Here is a 20099-nt window from a genome sequence, read left to right as displayed (position 1 = left end):
ATTGCGAAGGGTCTGTTTTATAACTTATAAAACTACATACTTGCAAGTACCTAAAATATCTTAAAAAAACCCAAATTGTTCTTTAAGATCAAAAGATATTTGGGTCTCATCAGCAAAGAGGTCTGAGACTTCTCTATTATAAGTGTTTTGATTCAACAGGTTTTCTCTTCTTTAACTAAAATGAATGTCCCTTGTAATCGGCCATATCTTATGAATTGTACAGTGTGGCAGATAGAGATTAGATCACATAAATGCTAGTGTGCTCCTATAAGAAGGGTTTAGCTGTAAAATGTTTTCTGAATGTTGAAAATAATTGGTGATTTCCTTTGCCTATTTGTATTCACAGTGAAAATGGAGGCAAAGAGCCTCATCAAGCGCTTCTTCAGTAGCACCCAACGTTGTGAGAATGAGGCAGACTGGAAATGCCTGCAAGGAGCAGCCAGTGCGAAACACAAAGGAGCAGACAGGACTGCAACTGAGGAGGATAGATAGGGTATCGTGACTGCCCCTGCTTTGCCCTCTCCTTACCTCTGATCCTTAATGCCATCATAGCCCCCACCCCAACCCCTTCTCAGGGATGCTACATGCATATCAGATGCCGCTGCTAATCTGAAGGAAGTTTATCTCTGAGAAACTGATGCTAGGCTGCTTCCACTAGTGCACTTTAATTACAACTTCTGGCTGCATTGTTGTTTACTTTTAAATCCAGGGCCAACTGGGCACCCTTTAGTTACTGTGATATAGCTTTAGTTTTTAGCTGCTATCTTAGATGCTGTGATGTCAAACAATGGATTACAAATGACCTAAAGCATATTTCACAGTGTGTTTTAGTTCATGTTTTGCTTTTCTTTGTTTAATGCAGTATGGACACGTTTCTTTTTCTTGTGCCCAGTCATCTTAAAAGGTGTTAACGTGACACCCGTGTGAAACGAAAATAAATAATGTACATTATTTCAAATAAAGGATCAAATGTGATCATCTTAAGTCTTGTTAAGATTCTCAGGTCTTGGAGGTCATGCACAGAGTTGTGCAAAAGTCAGAGACTACCAACCATTTATTTAATTTCCACCAAAATTGCCATCAAGTACAAGAAATATCAGAAATATCTCCTGAAAATAAAATGGCTGTTTTGACTGGGAATTAAATAAATGAAGTGGGCTCTCTGACCTTTTCACAGCATGTCACACTGTGTGAACTGAAAGTTGGTGTTATCTAAAAGAAACTATTCTAGGAATAAGACTTCCTGTGTTAATGTGTGCCCTGGCCAGAAAATATCCAAAGAAAAGTTCAAACAGCACAATAAAGTAAACGTGTCTATGTTTATTCTGATTTATTATTCACAGAAAGTGCATTTTCATGGCAGGATTACTATCTCACAGATCACAAACAGACAAACAGATCGTATCCATTTGTTATACATATCTATGAAAGTACAGAATGGACAAGGTGAGCAGATTGCCTTTCTTATAAGGTGCAAACAGTAAGTACAACAGAAGCAGCATCAACAACAGACTGTATGCTAAGTGGGTAGTCTTTTATAGAGCTACAGATTTGTCATTCACTAAGAGAAGACTTGTTAGCCAGTGATGTAGCTAATATCAGGATTGCATTTCACAAATCAGGATTTCTCAGTTATCAAGATAACTTTAAGTCAAGGCTGTCTAGTAGAAGAAGAAGTAAGGGACACTGCAAATGGACAGTTCTCACTTTATGGCATAAGCTGTAGAGCCCTTGGCTTATTATACAGTTATTAATCATAACACTATTCAGTAATCACTACATTATTTAGTAACTACTGTGTAATTAATATGTGGGATTTGACTTGTAATTAGAGTGGACATTGCACATCGCATTCAAACTGAACTGAAATCATAGATTTCGCCCATCTCCAGGTAAAACCAATCGAGCTTCAATAGGGCTTAGAGTGCCCAAATCATAGGAAACTGCATTTGCCTCACTTAAATAAGAGATGGAAACATTGTTAATGTTTAAAAGGGTGCCACTCACCTTTCAGTATTTACACTACATATATAGAAACAGACCTGCAAAAACTGCCTGTTTTAAAATTGTTTTATGACATGATGAAAAACAACGCATACAGTCATATGCAAACGTTTGAAAACACCCAGATATTACCTTTTTTTGAAGATAAGTTAGCACATCCTATACAGAAAACAAACCTAAATATGGCACTTTTTTAGAGCGTAATTTCTTCAAAAAGGTCACTTCCTGTTTTTTTCCCCAATATCCAGTAAATAAACAGTACTTGTACATTGAAATGTACAGAAGTTTGTTCTTTGTACAGGATGTGTTAACTTATTTTCACTCAGAAAAAAAATCAACAAAATCTAATTTGACCAGGGGTGCCAAAACTTTTACAACAACTGTATATACACCTATTCAGCCTACAGTAGTTTAGCTCCACTCAATCACATTGAAGTTAAAAGCAGTGCTCAGATTTTTGGAATGAGGAATGATCCAGGGCAGCCAATCAGAACAGAAACCATGTGCATATATCAGCCTTACAGCAGTAACAGAAACAGCCTGTTAAATTTTTAATGACTCTTTTTGTTACATAAATACAACGTCATACGTAGGACATGGCCCCTTCACATTACAGGTGTGGGCTCACCTACGGGCCCGTAGGGTTTAAGAGGTTACGTTATTGGGCTTTACTGAAAAATCTTGTTTTGTGAAATACCCCCCAGGAGTGCTGTTTAAATGAAGCGCTGATTTACATTATGACCCTTCAGCCCCACAGGCACATTGCTGGGCACATGCAGCGGCTCCTATCCCCTGGTGATCTGATCACCAGGTCTTTCACGATCTCCACCGTGCCAAAGAGTGGAAAGAGCTTCTCATCGAAGCTCTCGTTGTATGTGTAGATGTGCGAGCGTTTCTCGGCATCGTAGAAGGACAGCTGGCCCTGGTCGAAGTCCAGGTGGACGCCCAACCTGCGGGGGATGAGGTCGGCGGGCAGGGCCGTGAAGGGCACGGTCAGGGCCTTGAGCTCGGTGCCTCTCTCCAGGCGCAGGGTCAGGTAGCCCGTGTGCGTGTTGAGGGACTTGAAGCCCTTGCGCAGCGCAGACTCTTTGGCGACGCCCAGCCGCCAGTCCATCTCTCCCACGTCCACCTCCCAGTAGTGGCGACCTGAGCCGAAGCCCTCCATGCCCACAGCGCACCACCATCCGTCAAAGCGCTGGTGGTAGTTGGGCACTTCCTTGCGCTCAAAGCCGCAGCGCATGCGCTTCTCGTCGTCCGAGATTAACAGGTCCGGGTTGGCTGTTTCCAGGTCCAGGGTCACCTCAACTGTAGAAGCAGCGAGCTATAATAACAGTCTGTTCCTGTTCACATCTTAACAGCTCATTCTGAGAAAGTTGATAACTTACCTGCAGCATCGCAGATCCAGTCCCATACTGATGAACAAAAAAGAGAAAAACTTTGTTTCACACTGTCTCTCATGATAGACCTCAAACTGCATTCTGACATTTAGTACATACTATGAAACTTGTGTATGTTTAGATAGTGAGCAATTTATGTGTGGAGTGCTGTTTAAGTGCTTATAGGAAGCACGTTATAAATAGGAGGGGGCTGATGGCAGTATCACTTGTCTGGCTTACCCGTGTGGGGAATGTAAGGAGTAGCACCTGAAATCGTAAAGAGAAGCATTCAATATGAATCAAAATACGCACAAAGCTGAAGAGATCTTGGTCTTAAAAAGAACACTTTGAGAGGAGTTAGCGCAAACATGCCACGTGAACTTACCTATTTTCTGACTCTTCTGCTTCCAAATGAGCCACTGCCGGGGAATGTTCTCCTGAAACAAAAAAATATCAGCTGGAACCCTTTTCTAAGCTTCAGCTATACACTTGCTCAGCCATTTAGCATCAAACGTTCACATATTACATACATATTATTATATATTGCTCCCATACCTTGTCCAACTCTTTGGCCAGTAGAGTCCAGAAGATCAGCTCCATTGCAGGTTGCAGAGTGGGCATGCGGCCTCGTCTCCAGTGCTTTTCCAAATCATCCAGCACCACCACCATCTGCTCGCCTGGCCACACGCTTTGCTAAAGAGGGAGAGAGAGATTAAGAGTACCTACACCCAACTACACCAAACATGCAGAACACAAAAACAGCCAGACAGAACGAGAATTTAGCTTCTATGAGACAAATGTTTGTCATGCGTTCAGAACATTGAGCTATGTCTGCTCTTATCATTTAATACAGTGATGTTTCCCCTAATGTTACATTCTTCAAATAACCAATTATTGTATATGAAAATGTGCAGAAATGTGTTCTCTGTAGAGAATGTGTTCACTTACTTTCACTTAGAAAATCAACTAAACATAATTTGACAAGGAGCACCTAAACTTTTGTATACGACTGTATCAGTGATGAGCCTTTAGCAATCCGAATTCCATTCACTCTGAAACTATCACAGTGCATACAACAATATATGCAGCATTCTACTTCTTTTATATGGTGATAGACAACGTGGTAGCATAAAGAAAGCTCCAATCTCACATGCTATGAATATGCACACATTGTAACCACTCTGAGGTGAACTTTAATGAGCTAAAATGAACATAGCTAAAGTCTGTGAACATATTACTGATGATATATTAGGTTTGATAGGCTTCACTTTCCTTAACTCCTCTTATGTTGGACAGCTTCACTTTCGCTCAGATTATAACTAACTAACAAATCCTGCTTTGTGCAATCGTTTATTTTAACTTTGCTCTTTAGTTGTGTTTACCTCTGGTTGGGCCCTCAGGTCTTTGGTCCAGTTGGTGATGAGCTTTTTTGCACTTTCTATATCCTGCTCACTGGTCAGAGCCAACTCCTTCCAGTCACTCTTCTCCGGCCAGCCATCAGTCTGCATCGGCCTTTTCTGCCAGGAGCACATTTTTAACATTTAATTCAATTCACAGCGCTTTATTTCATTCTTACATCTATACTGCACTGTCCCTTAGTCTAAGCTCATGTGCTTAAACTGATAATATAAACGATCAGATATCATAAGATAGATACAGTATACAAAATAATATACAAAATAGTAGAATACAGAATACTTATTTGAGAAATAATACAGAGTCTAAATGGCCACTTTTCTATGACAGAAAGGCACCAGCACTGTAGACAGATGTGAATACACTGCGCATTTGAAGTACTCGACCTTGCTCTCCAGCATGGAGGCCCACTCCAGTATGAAAGCCCTGCAGGTGAGGGTGGGCCAGACGTCCTCACCGCTGGAGATGTTCTCCAGCACCTCAGACCTCTGCATCCAACCAGACACAGGATAATATTCATTAGTATTCAAGCTAGTTTTTCAGCAGAGTCATCTTTATTCTAAGTCACATTTTATGCTTGGCTGTATGCAAAAGTGTGAACACCCCTGGTAAACGTACATGTTCTGTTGATTTTCTAAGTGAAATTTTTAGCATAATTTCAATTTTTTTTGCTGAGTTTAACAATTAAAATCTAAAATGTGCTGCAACTTTTGCACAGGCCACAATTTATGTTTTTTTCCCAATATGTTAAATTACGCCAACAAACCATGATGGTGCAGAACTGTGTTCTCAGTAGAGAACATGTGCTAATTTTGACTTAAGCAACAAAACATAATTTCACTGGGGTGCCAAAACTTTTGCGACTGTATGTTGTGCCAAAAGTTGTATGTAGATCAATGGTCTGCATAGTATTTTTACAACAAGCACAACCTCAACCTCTTTTCATCTGGAAAGCTAAAGCCTTTTTTCTGTTAATCAAAATCGTCTTTATAGCCTATACGTTTAATCTAATGTTGCATTTTGAATGTTTGTAGTGTACTACAAGTATTTGTGTGTTCAACTGTTGAACATAGCATTTTTATTAGCATACACTGCTAAAGTTTTTAAGCCTACATCATCATGATCTTTTCTTCTTTTGGAGGGGGGTACTCAATGTACTCCTCAATTTTGCTGAAGCCAATTTCACCCACTGGATAGATCTCCCCTTATCACATGATGCTACCAAGCTGTGAGAATGAAGAGTAGCACATACTTCCCCTGAGATTCGTGGAGCCAGCCACCACATAAGATCACTATTATTATTGTAGCTGTGTTGCTTTATGGTTATCAATCAGTTAAGGCCACTATAGCTAACTAGGCCAACTTACCATGTTACCATAACATTAGCAACACGTAAGATTAAGAATTTTTGAAAATTATAGAAAAGAAAAGTAACGACACATAAAAGGATTCTGGGTCCGGATTCAAGAAAGTATCTAAAGAAAGAAAATCTTCTTAAATGTGGGTTTTTTCTTAACTTCATTCTAAAGAAAAAAAAATACAAAAAAAGTTATTCTTAACTTCTTAAGAGTTCTTCTATTTTTTTCTTAAAAATAATTCCAAGAACAGGCGGTACTCTTGAAAACATCATGTTCTTAACCTTATGATCACATTTGTCCTAGGCCCTATGAGTTGACAAGGTCAGCATCTAAATCTATTAAACACAGACGCTGTCTCTGCTGTTCCTGCCCATCCTTATCTCTTGCTTTCCACCATCACCCCACAGTTATCGTATTTTCTGAGGAGGATTTTTTCCTGTTGGCTGTGTCTTAAAAACCTTTGCAATTTTTTTTTAAAGAAAGCTTTCACGAATCTGGCCCCTGCTCTATTTCTGGGTCACTGTTCGAAGTGAAGCAAATTTGAGACGTTGACCATGTTAAGGCCGCTGTACAAAACTATCACGTTCTCTTCCACTGAAGTGTTCGAATGACTCTCAGGTGGACTTGATCTACTCATCAAAGGCTTTTGCACAAACTAGTGGGGCTCAAGTGAACGCTGTCAATAAAGTAAAAGGGGGGCATATCAGTCACTAAGAAATTCTGAAAGACGTTTAAATTTCATTTCAGTTTTATTTCATTCTACTTTTCATTCCAATTATGTTGATGATTCAATAGTGGTGTCAGATGTTTGGACACTTTTTGGACACTGTATAGAAGTACCAACTAAATATTTGTTCATCTTTATAAAAATGTAATTTAATTAATTTTTTTTCATACAAACTTTGTAAAAAAAAACATACAAACACACGTACTTGCAGACCACTGTTTTAGATTACACACCATTTATTATGAATCTACCTGACACACTCTGCTGAGGTCCTTGGCCAGGTTCGCAATGAACTGCTGGCTCTCATCCAGAGGCTCTCTCTTCTCATTCTTCGCCTTCTTGTGAGATTCCTGTTCACATAGATTCAACACGTTTGAAGGTAAAATAAACGGAGTAACTGTGAAAAAATCCAAGCTACGCAGTGTTTAGCAGCAGTGAGAGATTTATTCTGGGAGGGCAGACAGTGTGGACAGTTAAGGTTACTCTGTAAGACTATGAAGGGAAAAAAACAAGGACAAAGCTGCTAAGCCTTGTCTTAATGCATGTCACGCTCGTCCTTTTTCTCTCCGCCTTTCCTATTATTCAGCCCCCCAAAAACTCCTAGCCTGATTCACAGCTATTGAACTGGGTTACCACGAAGACCACCCAAAACAGCAATTAATCAAACTAAAAAACAAATCGGAATGGCAACAGCTCAGTCTTACGCCAGCAATGACGTATAAGCCCCAGCCATGCCTCACTGCGGAGGCTTTTGTGGTGCACCGTGGCTGAATCCCCTCACTCGCAAAACATCTCTGACCTAGTTGCATTACTTTAACCTAGTTTGAAACACAGTGCAGAAACACCTTAAGACAGGCACCTTAAGTTTGACGGTGATGTTCTTGGCGGGCTCGATGAGGAACTGAAGACATTGCATCATCTTGGCTGGTCTGCAGTGAAATCCTCTAAAAGAAATACATCACATATTAAAAACTCATCTGCATGACGATGTGAATGAGGTGATAAATTCTATACAGTATGTATAGCACAGTGTAGTGCAGTCACTATCAATAATATTAATCATAGGGCAAACTATCACTACTTTGGAGATTAATCAACTAATAACCAAACAAAGACCGAACAAAAATAGACCTAACTGAATAATAACAAACCATGCATCCTTTTAAAGATTTAAAGGTGCCACTATGTGAAAAATAAATAAATAAATAAAAACACTATGTGGCAAAAAAAATGCATATAATGAACATGTCTATATATATATATATATATATATATATAATGTAATTCTGTCACTTATATTGATACAAAGCAGAACTGTGAAGCAGACAAATAAACATTCCAAAAGACTCCAGCCATGTATTTACAACATAAACAGACAACATTCAAAACAAGTTTTAGCCTTAAATATTAAGGCTTATTTACATATTTAACCAACTATTAAACTATTATAACATTATCTAGAGTAATTTACAATGTCAGAGAGTGTAATGTAAGGAACACTGCCTGGAGGATCAAACCTCATTCATGTTATCTACTTTACTACCAGACTGCACCTAATAATAGCTCCACAGAAACCAGAACAGCACTATCTCTTGAATTAAAACTAAAAAGCATCTATACTAGGTCTGGGCAATATGACAATTATCATGATAAATGACATCACAATATGCCACAATAAGCTTTTCTGAGCATATCATGCTTGTTTGATTACAAAAAGAGCATAAATAGTCCTGTTTTATGGGATTTAGTATAGCATAGTATGTAAAACATTAAATATAAATAATTGTATTCATATTTTTCAAGTATTATTTTTAAATGTGGCACTATTTTGTCTTTTCCAAATTATCAGAAACCAGAATGATAAATATTAATATGTGATGAAGTATCATGATTTTACATTGGAGATATCATCCACCTGCAATTAGTAGTAATCTATTAGTCTAACAATTGGCTTAATACATTCTGAAATATTCACAATTAAACAATAAGTATTGATACATGGGACTTCATGTATCAAAAACTATTATACTGTATTGATTGTATCTCCTGTCCCTGGTACATACAGTATGGACACGTCTCCTCATGTTTTGATACAATGACATGTCCATGGGGACACTTATGTCAACTGAAAAAGTGGGTCATTACTGGAGGGGGTTGGACTGCTTTCAAAACAGTCTTAGCTCAATCATTAAACACAAAACACACCTGCAATGCATGACTTCCTCTCAGAACCAAAACAATCATATGAAAATGATTAAAGGTCAACTAGTGCTTGTCCTTGACCTAAATAGGACAAATAAATTTAATGAGTCTTAGCTTTTAATACTTATTAGGCTTGTGAAAACTAAATTTGTTGTGCATTGGCATAATATATATATATATATATATATATATATATATATATATATATATATATATATATATATATATATATTTATCAAGTGGCAACCATGTGGATATGAAGGAGAAATACATAGACTCTCTTGGCTTTATTGCATTACCTTGCAGGCTTAGAAAAAAGATGTAACAAATAAGAAATAACAATATGTATCATTATCATGATACATTACATCACACTATTTCAAAATACGCTATTTTGAGCATACAGTGGTTATCATCAGTGCTGAAAAGCACATCCCCACTGAAGGTTTCTTTACAAACAGAGTATAATTAGACCTTTTTAATTAGATTTAGTGCAGTGTGCCATGTGTAATGGTGAACACGAATAACTGGATTCATAGTTTCACTACTTTTCCTGTTCAAACTTAACAGATGTCAGCCAAATAAATACTGTGACGTATGTACTGTGAAAACTTCTATCGCCCAGCTCTAATTACATACAAACTTTCCGTCATTCGTGCATATTTAACAGAAGACAGCTTTAACTTCTTTAACCTGCAACTGAGTTCATCCATTGCTATAAAGCACTATTTAATCAATGGCCCAATCATGTACAGTCATGCAGGTCTATGTCTTTAGGCCTTTAAGGTCATTGTAATTTGCTGTGCACACCAGCGAAAAGAAAAGACGTGGAAAAAAGCCTGACGCAGAGACAGCACTGCAAAGCCTGCTGTCATGGTTTGGCAGCCAGCACGTGAGCTGAGCCAGCATGGCCCTCTGCGCAGGATTATCCCAGCAGGGCCTTATTAGAGGAACTTGCTGAGATGCAAGGCAATAATCTAAACAGGGGAGGAAATACATTTGTCACCTTCATACAACAACTCTGGCATGCATAATTGCCAGTATTTTCGAAGCCATCCCTTATTCTCCACTATGATATTCAATTAACCTGACTAACTTTAAAAACGCAATTACAAAATAATGTGAATGTGAATTTTGCTCTCTTTTTGTAAATTAATTTTTTTAAACTAAGCTGTAAAACAGCCTTTTTTTCTTTTTTATTACAGTTGTTCTGACATCAGGAAATTCAATGTATTTACATATATATATATATATATATATATATATATATATATATATATATATATATATGCCTAATGAATATCAGTTTAGCTCTGCCCTGTCACAGTGACGTTCTAAGGAGTGTTTCAGTCTGGCTGATATTTGAATGAAGCACAGTACAGCAGAACCAGTCATAATACAGTAACACAAACAGGCTGTTTATTTCTAAGGGATAGGTTGAGAATGTTTTTAGCACATAAACCCACACAAATGACATAACTGGACCTCAAGGGGGAAAATGCAATGCAAAAAAAAATTAAGGATTTAAAATACTCCAGGCCTGAGTCACAATGCACTAATGCCATGGTTTTATGCATTATAAATGATTCTATTCTATCACACGACTGATGAAGGAAATTAAAGAACATGTAACTGAAAATACACAGCTCCCTGAGGCCAATGTCATTGTTGCAGTCAGCCAAAACCAAGGTTGTTTACTGACAATATCATATACAGTCAGGTATTTTAGGCTACCACTGAAATAGACATTAATGCCAGACTGTTTGTGCCCACTACCCCAACGCTGACCTAATTAAAGCAGTCTAAACTGGCATTACGCAGAGTCAACGATGCAGGACACATGACATTGCGGCACTGCACAGCATGTATATTGATGAGTCAGTGCCCTTGAACGACATTGCGACGTTGCAACGTCCACAGCCCTGCATGTCTATACAAACACATATATTTTTGCATGCAGTCTCGTGCACGCGCATGTAAACAGTGCCATGCCGCGCTGTCGTCACGTTTCTCGAAGACAGCAAAACGCTGCAGCAGAGTGACATTGAAAAGAACCCGCAGGAACATTTTTTCGCACAGGCTTAAGCATAAAATCGTTTTTTGTATTTAGTGACCTACCTGTGAAGCTGGTGTGGGTCCTGAGCTCTAAGCTTTGCGGAGACAGTAGGAGTTATAAGCGCTTGAACTGACAGTGAGTTGCAGCGAAGAGTCGCCCTTGTTTACATGCCGCTCCCCCTCCCTCATACGCGGATCATCCGGGTACTTTCAGATGTAACCGGCGCGTGGACACCCTGAGGTGCCATGATTGTTGTGGCTGGGTGAGTTAATGTGTTACACACAGCACAAATAAAACACAATACAACACAAATAAAATGGGCTGTAGCTTCTAGTTGTGAACCACCCGAGGGGCCCTACCAGATACATGTTTCTATACTGGTGAGTATAGATTGACTACCTTTACTACACAGTCACATTGATAATTCTAACATGAGCGCTGTAACGCCATGATTGTTGTGTTTGAAGGTGTGAACGTTAACATATTAGATTTCTTTTTGGGCTTTTTTCCTGTTCGGTATTCGTTTTTCCTGTTCCTTTTGCTCTGGTATCGGACGCCCTGAAAAGCAGTTTAGTAGGCCTGCTTATGATCTGAGATACTTTGGTGAAATCACTTATGAAAATTCATTGCAGGCCACAAAATATTTCTTCACCTTTATAGATTAAAGAGTTTAATATGGTGTGTAAACACTGTTTACGTTTCAAAAAAAGGACCTTTTATTCCTCGGTCCATATCCAACTATGGAGGCTAAACTGCTCCGCCCAATTAAGTTATAAGGAGTGTTTCGGCCTGGACTGTTTGAATGAGACACAGCCAATCAGTTATTTAGAAGGATTGTGTAATGGTCTATAAATCCAGGGCATAATTGAAATAATTTATAAACTTTAATAAGCTAAATATATACAAAACCATAATGTATAGGGTATCTTCTATTGGGAGGTGGCTGATCCAGTAGTGGACAGCGCAAAAGTACAGCTGTGAACAGAGTACAGTACATCTTGGAGACACATTGTGATCCAATCACTCAAACCACCTTTGGAGGTGGTGAGGGACATATATGACCAAATATTTACACTGTGAACACTAAAGCGTCTTGATCAGCTGCGTCATCACACCAGAGACGAAAGCAGCTCCTCCTCTACTGAAAGCGCCTCCTCTACTGTTTATTTGAAAACTATGTTATAGCAATCCATATGGTCTAAACATTTGCAACAGCCCTTTCATTTACATGATGGTACATTTTCTATCTAACAACAAACGCAGCGAGAGACTGATGCAGTAAATGTGGGTGGTACCCTTCCTCCAGTCATGAAATCTGATCACTGGAGGTGCATTTTAGACACATAGTGTGAATCACTGCACATCGCGCTGTCCACTTACCAAGTGTGAACAGGGCCTTAGAGGAAGAAGTGAGACTGCATCCCTGTCCCTCATGGCCACATGGTGAGCAGTTACAGATCCCATTGTTTTTGCATAAATGTGTCCCAAAATCTGAAAATCAGTGTGTAACCTTAGGAATTGTCACTACCGAAACACAGATTTTCTGCGATTAAGTAAACATCATTGTGTTGTAATATAAAAAATTATGATTTCGTATGTGTACATCTGTTCAAAGCTGTGTTTGCTAGTCATTTTTGAGGGTTCTTGAGTTCTGCTCAATATTAGCTAAAATTGTCACTACCAAAACAGTCCGTACCATAACATTTGGGATTTTTTTTAGTTTAGGATTAATAATTTGTTAGTGTGAAAATGGAATGTTTAATCATTTATTTTAATAAAATAAACATAATTAAGGCATGTGGTCACTCAAAGCAAAGGAAAAAGTGAACCTTGGGGGGATAAATAAGATACAAGTAAAATATAGTATATTTAAAGTATTTACATTACATCCACTTTATTACAGATACTTTCCACTTGCTGGTCTCTTTAAGGTCTTCATACTCTACAGGTCCACTATAGGTCACCCACCCTCTATCTCAGAGGTGTCAAACTCAACCACTAAAAGGCCCATATTAAAAAATCTCAACAATCCATGGGCCAGAGAAGAACTATATTTCATTTCATTTTTAAACATTTTGTTATTGTTTATTTACCATTGTTTATTCAACTTACGCAAAAACCTCAACATTAAAATATAGGCACTTGTGGTAGACCTTGAAATATTACATGAATACTTGAAATATTCAAAATTTTAAATGTCCCCAGAAGCTCTGTCTTTTAAACCTACCAATTTGCTTAACATAGACACCTGGCATTTTTTCTTTCTTGCAAGCATTTCTGAACTGCTAAGCTGACGTTAGGTGTTTATATTGGCTGAACTGCAGTTAGTTGGTTAGTTTGATGATATGACAGGTGTGGAACTGTGTAGAATTGTATAAAACTAAAGTGTAACCACTGTCCCATAGATTGTTGTTAGGGGAGGAGAGTCGGATCGCACATTATGTTGCAGTGCATGTTGTGGAATGTAGTTCAGTACCCTGTGAAACAAGCTAATATTAATATAAAATTAAAGTACTTTTGCAGGTCGGATAGGCCTTGTGTTTGACACATGGGCTCAATCCCATCCATCGTAGGTCAGTTTTAGCATAAGACACTGCTTATCCACCTTTATTCCTGCACCCCATGATTCTTTGATTGGCGAAGCACAAACACTATACATATGTTAAAGACTATGTTTGTGTTCAATATGTTAAAGGCTAGTAGCATCCTAACATGATAGAAATGTGGGGAATAAATAAAAATGTGAATAATCTTTATTGTCGGGATGCTTGAATGCTTGTGAGCTGATTTGTGTAGTTGATCATTTGGAAATGGAAACCTGAACCTGCGTGAGAGAAACACTTTAGTCAGAGGATTCTATTTATAGCCTATACAACTATCTCACACAAATAAAGTAATTTTATTTCAACTTTTTAATTTTGTTTATCCTGTCAGGTACAGGCATAAACCACAAAACAATGCTATGACGTATCAGCATTTAATGTAAAAATCTGTTAATTCTCTTAAGTCTAGTTTAAATAAAGACATTTTAAGCTTGTAACAGGATGCAAGTAACATATTCTTTACTTCGTATGTCTCAGTTTTCAAGTAACTCCTTCTGTGAAGACTTGAACTTAAGGTCATTATTATAGCATTAGCCTGTGAGCTGGATAGCTTTCTGCTTATCTGCACAGCCTTTTCTAGTGAGGCCAGTTATATCTAGTTAGAAAGAATATAATGTACAAACCAGAGAGTCTGTAGCAGCAACTTGTGATGAACTGGCAGTTCTTCTGGTTGGATTTTATAGGCACAGATATCAACATTAACAACCGGGCTTTTTCAAGCAGTGATTATGAAGCCACATTTATGCTTTGAAGCTCTGCGCTTTCTTAAATGATTATGCTTGTAATTCTGCTGTTCTTGCCATACTATTAGCTTCACTCAGCTGTATTGACAGAAACACCTCAGAGACATTTAATGGGACACAAATGTCTCTATAGCAGAAACCACACTCACATGGCACAGCTGGCAACTTGTCACCAATTTTTTCATTAGGCACAAAGGCATAAAGAAAGGTTGGACAGTGACCATGTGAAAATAGATTGACTGTTTTTGGTACATAAAACCACACATGTTATAAATCATCAGGGAAAATCAGGAAAATCATCAGGGACCTCAGGGAAAAATGTGCAAGATTAATGTAGGATATGGGATATAATGGGATGTAGTGTACATAGGATACAATGTAGGATGAAGGTGATAAGAGCATAAAGTGAGATGAAATCTTATTAACAAATGATTCCAAATATCAGTGCATAGAATGGGAGCTTTCTGTAAGCTACTGTATTTCTTATCACTGTATAAAAGATGCAGTCTTCTTTTAATTTAGTTTGATTGCTCAGAGCAATTTGGATTGGTAAGCGTTGATAACGAAAGCCAAAAGTATAATTTGTGAGACAAACTAAACAAAAATCTAAAAAAAATAAAAATAAAAAACATTTTCGGTTTTGTTAAGTAAAGATCTTTACACACCGAATAAATTCAGCAACACCCCTGCATTAGAACTTTAATCAACTTCCTGTCTTCAGTTGTTTGACAGATCATCCAATTCTCCTAATCTAAAGCAGCCATTATTTTTCTGTTCAACCGCTCTTAAGCGTCTCATTCTGGACACCAAATGAGATGTCAGTGATGAGTAGGCTCTCCCCATGGTTCCTCATTTTAATGGGCTCTGTTTTAGAAGATCAATGACCTGAGCTGTAATGGCACATTGAGGAGGAAGGTTTAGAAGATTACCGAACTGCTACGTTCCCTGTGTCTTCATTTGGGTCAGAGTGACACATGTCGTTCACACAGCAGTGTCCCTCTCCCTGAGGCCTAACTCCAGCTGTGCTCTTCAGTGGAGGATGCTTATGGCCCTTTACGGGTCGAGTCTCATGAGGACGCCAACCATATAGCTGGACAATGAAGGCTTTAAGAGCATTGCTTGAAATGAGCCTCAGTGCTGAAGAGCTGATTTTGAGGGCAGGTAGCCTGAGTGAAATAAGGGATAATCCGCTATGACGAGGGTCAGTGCTTCCGCACATGCCCGCTAGGAGTCGTGGTTGGACAAATGTTGACTCAGCAGCTTCCTGCCTGTGAAGACATCTTCAGACAGGCTTTAGGGAGCTTAACTCCACTCAAGAGAAAGAATGAGTCAGTAAAGGAGTGAGTACCAGACCCAAAGATGTTTTATCACATTTTGTAACACAAAGCATCTCTCAACAGAACACTGCAGCTGCAGTCACTATTGCTATATGGACCATTCTACTGAATAAGTTCAAACTGCAGTCCCACAGTTACATATTTATCATTATTATTTCTTCACTTTTTTAAATCAAAGAGAGAATATGGTATGTAAACACTGTTGAAGGTTCAAAATAGACCTTTTATTCCTCAGTCCATATCCACCTATGGAGATTAAGCTGCTTCGCCCATTCAAGTTATAAGGAGAGTTTTGGCCTGGACTGATTGTTTGAGACGCAGCCCATCAGATATTTACCAGAATTATGTTATGAGCTATTTAAACCTAAGGCATTTATAGAGATAGTAATAAGCTAAATATATACAACATCATTATTTATAGGGTACTTTCTATTGGCAGGTGGCTCTCCCAATCCCTAACCCCTAAATTTTAACTTACATTTTTTTCCAATGTTTGTTTTTTAAGATAATTTTTTATTTATTTTAAAGTTTATTTGAAATATTTAGATTTATCATGAGCTTAATTTTTAAATAAAAAAACTTGCTATCCCACGTTTTCATGTCACTACCGAAACTCAATGAATTTTGGTTCATAGGCAAAGACTTATTTTAGCCACAGCCCTGCATTTTAAGAGCAGGAAGTGAGACTGCATCCCTGTCATGGCCCCATGGTGAGCAGTTAGATCTCAGTGTGTAACATTAAGAACTGTCACTATGGATGCATATTTTCTGCAATGAAACTTTTTTGTAAAAAATGAAATGAAATATATTGTGATTTGTCTATGCAGCTGATTTGACTGTGTTTGCTAGTCACTAAAATAATGGCTCGTCAGATCAACCTAAAAAAATGTCATGATGCAACAAGCAATTGAACTAGTTTTATTCAACTCAAAAAATACTTTAATTGAAAGAATTATTCAAAGTATTTATTTAGATTGAATAAAACTAGTTATTTACTTTTTACCACATTAAGTAAGTTTTTTTTAGGTTTAGGTTTTAGGCATTTTTTCACTCTATGTACAGGCTAGTGTTTTCTGAGTTATGCTCAAAATTAGCTAAAATTGTCACTACCGAAACATTTGCTAAAGTTTTAGTAGTGTTATGATTGTTTTGGTAGTGACAACATGGCATGTTCAATCATTTGTTTTCATAAAATCAACTTAAGTAAAGCATAGGGTCACTCAAAACAAAAGCATTTTAGTCAGTTAAAAGTCCAAAATGTGTTTTGAACTCTATGAACCAGTTCAGTAGAATTATCCATACACAGCGACTGCGAAGTGCCTTGCAATATATCAAAGTCAATCTGATAAATAAACAAATCGTAAATCTCTGAAAATAAAAACTGACCTTTTTTTTTACCTTGTTACATCATGGCCATGGTCATATTAAGCACAAATCATCACATCATTTACAAGACATAATTATTTTTTCCTGCAATCTTCCATCAAAATGTAAAAAAAAACCATAGACTGTGGCAAGTGCAAAAGTCATGGCACATTTTATATTTCATGTTTTATGTTAAACTAAATTGTGCACAAAATTTTTCAGATGAATGTCATATTTAAGTATGTTCCCTGTAGAGAATGTGTTAACTTATTTTTACTTAGTAAATCAACAAAACATTTAATTTGACCAGGGTTGTTGAATTTTTTGCATGCAGCAGTATATGTGCAGTGATTTTTATTGAGTGTTTCATATACGGCATTGCACTAAATCTAATTAAACAGAAGTAATTAGGCTTTATTTGTAATAAAACATTTTGATTCTCAGTGTCTTTATAGTCCGGACAATATCCATGATATGCTCAGAAAGTTACACATTTGCTTTAATTTGAATAGTGACCTAAAATTAGTGAAGAATCTTTCATATTTCTTCTTCATTTTATCCATCATTACTTTCCTTTGTTTTGCAGTTTTCAAAATTCTAAAGCTTTCTGTTGCTTATTTTCAGATTTAAATGAAAAAAAAAACAAGATTTTCAATGTGGTCTCAGACTTTTGGACCCCACTATAATGTGACGTAATTTAAGTTCCTCTTCCCCCCACCTCTTCTTTCATCAGGTGAAAACTCTGAAATATGATTCAGGAAAATGTGGTATGATTTTCCAATTCACATTGACTCGAAAACACCTTAAGTAGTTAAAGATTGATCTGCATTTTTTCATAAAAATGATTCATGTTTGTTGGATCATGTGAAATTTTTTATGTACCTAAACACCAACAGAAACTAATCTGAATCATTTGTCTTTGGTTGCTGACAGCACATAATTACTTAGTCATGATTCCAGAGGGCTCATCTGCATTCATGCATATTGTAGACTAAGCTGATAAGCTATATCAGCTATATCAGTACTATAAATGCCAGTATTCCAATTATGATTTACTAAACCAGTATATTCTGCAGGCCTACACCCCAAACATACTGCACTATATTAACTCTCATTGGGACATATGCTGGATGTAGTTAAATAATAGAAATATGCTTGTACAAGCCATTACTTCTTTCTCTTGTCATTGATTAGGAGGCTTTCAAATTCTGTCCCAACTGTAAAAAGGGTGCAGGCAGTCAAAGTCTACCACTGGCTCTACCATGTCTGCCTGTGAATTCAAATTAGTCGAAAATGGGTCTTTGCAAATGAGGCACTGTTTGCGAATGCAAAGCAAACCAGTGTTCCAAACAGCGAGTGCACTGGTCAGGTCAACAAAAAATCATGTGTCTATACACCAAAAGACACGTAGAAGACAAGTAGAAGATTTGATAGGATGGCCTTAAAGGAGTTCTCCAGTGTTTTTAAACTAATCTGTTTCTGCTGGATCTGTAGCAAATTATCATTGTCCATTATCACTGGCAATACCTTTGAACTGTTTTTCTGAAGTTAGTAAAAGAACAGAAGATCTGCTGATTCAAAACATATTTGTAATAGAAGCTAACGGGCAGGTGCTGAAGAAAGTGTTTTAAGTCATCAGGTTTTCTGTTTATTACTAAGTAGTAGTGGGCAATACACTGGTTCATCTGGTATATTGGTTGAAAGACTTCTAAAGTTTTGAGTTTTGTCATAACCTTTAAACCGGTATGCTACAAATAAGTGCAGATAATGCAACATACAAACACAAGCTTAGCCTGTTTAGCTGACTGGGGTTAGAGACATTTCAGTCACTTTTCACTGAAAAAGGATGGTGTCAATGAAGCAGACATTACAGCTGGTCTCGTCAAAGTTAGCCTTTAGCCTAGTATGGACACTGGCCCATTTGCCTTGCTGTTGTGTCCTCTCGAACTGCCTGCAGCATCGCCTCCCTCAGTCAGCTGCATCAAAGGGTGGATCTGTAATCATTTATCCTCATGTAACTTTTCTTGCCTCCTTCCATGCGTCTTACCGCTGCCCTCTGAGGAAACAAGGAAAAGATGCAAGATGCAAGGATGGAGGAATCCATGCCAAATGTGTTTGCCAAGTGAGACGTCCTTCACGTCCTTTGCTCAGTCATCATTTTCACAGATCTGCCGATACCCACATCAACAATTTAATTAACTTTCATCATCCTTTGGTAATGTCCTGTTGACTTTAATCATCTAATGACAACAAGAGAAGCAGAAATAGTTTGCATCATTTGGCTCAAATAGTGTATCTCCCCAACAATGAAGGGCTTTTCCTGCCTGTGGCTTTACCAGCAAGCCAACTGGCTCTTTTATTGAAAGGAGGGACTTTCCCTGTTTATTCAATTAGGGAAGTGTCTCCTCTTCCTTTATAATGTCTATGGCAGCATTGGACAATGCCGTGTTTTTTGGGCCTGGTCCTCACATCAAGTTGAGAATCCCACAGCTTAGCTGCAACCGATAACATGAATGACTTCACATATTTACCAAATTCCAATAGTGTGTAATAGACAGATTTAATAGATTTGTAGATTTCTTGGCTCAGACAAGCTGCCACGTGTTTTGGTATACATGCCATTTATCTATATATGACTTATGTTTTTCTGTTGATATATAATTTATATATATATATATATATATATATATATATATATATATATATATATATATATATATTGTTCAGCTTTGTTTTTATTAAAAAATACATTTATTTTAGTTGTTAAATATGTTCTTATTAACTGAAGGAACATCTCAGAATAGTAAGCCGCGATTAACCCACAAAAATAGGTAACTACAGCATCTAAGATGGTTTTATTTGATGACACATACCAAAACCATTAAAAAAAAAAAGTTCTACTTTTTGGCCCT

At 37.5% G+C, this 20099-nt stretch overlaps 2 protein-coding genes across 2 annotated transcripts in view; one reads left to right on the top strand and one right to left on the bottom strand.

Annotated features, from left to right (window-relative positions):
• Positions 1 to 1323, top strand: part of recql5 (RecQ helicase-like 5) — a 45707-nt gene extending 44384 nt beyond the window's left edge. Inside the window, exon 19 of the mRNA XM_036590288.1 lies at positions 347 to 1323. Within this exon, the coding sequence (XP_036446181.1) occupies positions 347 to 492 (146 nt within the window). The 3' untranslated portion in view covers positions 493 to 1323. The remainder of the gene's footprint in view (positions 1 to 346) is intronic.
• Positions 1306 to 11328, bottom strand: LOC118821593 (butyrophilin subfamily 3 member A1-like). Its single transcript, XM_036590291.1, has 10 exons — positions 11202 to 11328; positions 7741 to 7825; positions 7133 to 7231; positions 5183 to 5284; positions 4763 to 4897; positions 3936 to 4073; positions 3766 to 3817; positions 3621 to 3647; positions 3390 to 3416; positions 1306 to 3309 (listed from the first exon to the last, which is right to left on the bottom strand). The coding sequence occupies exons 2-10, from the start codon at positions 7798 to 7800 to the stop codon at positions 2750 to 2752; spliced, it is 1200 nt and encodes a 399-aa protein (XP_036446184.1). The 5' UTR covers positions 7801 to 7825; positions 11202 to 11328; the 3' UTR covers positions 1306 to 2749.
• Positions 11329 to 20099: the final 8771 nt, after the last annotated feature.

Source organism: Colossoma macropomum, unplaced genomic scaffold (assembly GCF_904425465.1).
Source record: "Colossoma macropomum unplaced genomic scaffold, Colossoma_macropomum, whole genome shotgun sequence".
Taxonomy (NCBI): domain Eukaryota; kingdom Metazoa; phylum Chordata; class Actinopteri; order Characiformes; family Serrasalmidae; genus Colossoma; species Colossoma macropomum.
This window is presented reverse-complemented; position numbering and strand designations above follow the sequence as displayed.

Excerpts from the sequence above, each read along its gene's own strand:
- LOC118821593 (XM_036590291.1), bottom strand. The coding sequence starts at position 7,800 with ATGATGCAATGTCTTCAGTTCCTCATCGAGCCCGCCAAGAACATCACC. Across the intron at positions 4,074-4,762 it reads ACCTGAGGGCCCAACCAGAG|CAAAGCGTGTGGCCAGGCGA; the intron begins GTAAACACAACT and ends CTCCCTCTTTAG. Across the intron at positions 3,417-3,620 it reads TCCTTACATTCCCCACACGG|TATGGGACTGGATCTGCGAT; the intron begins GTAAGCCAGACA and ends TTTGTTCATCAG.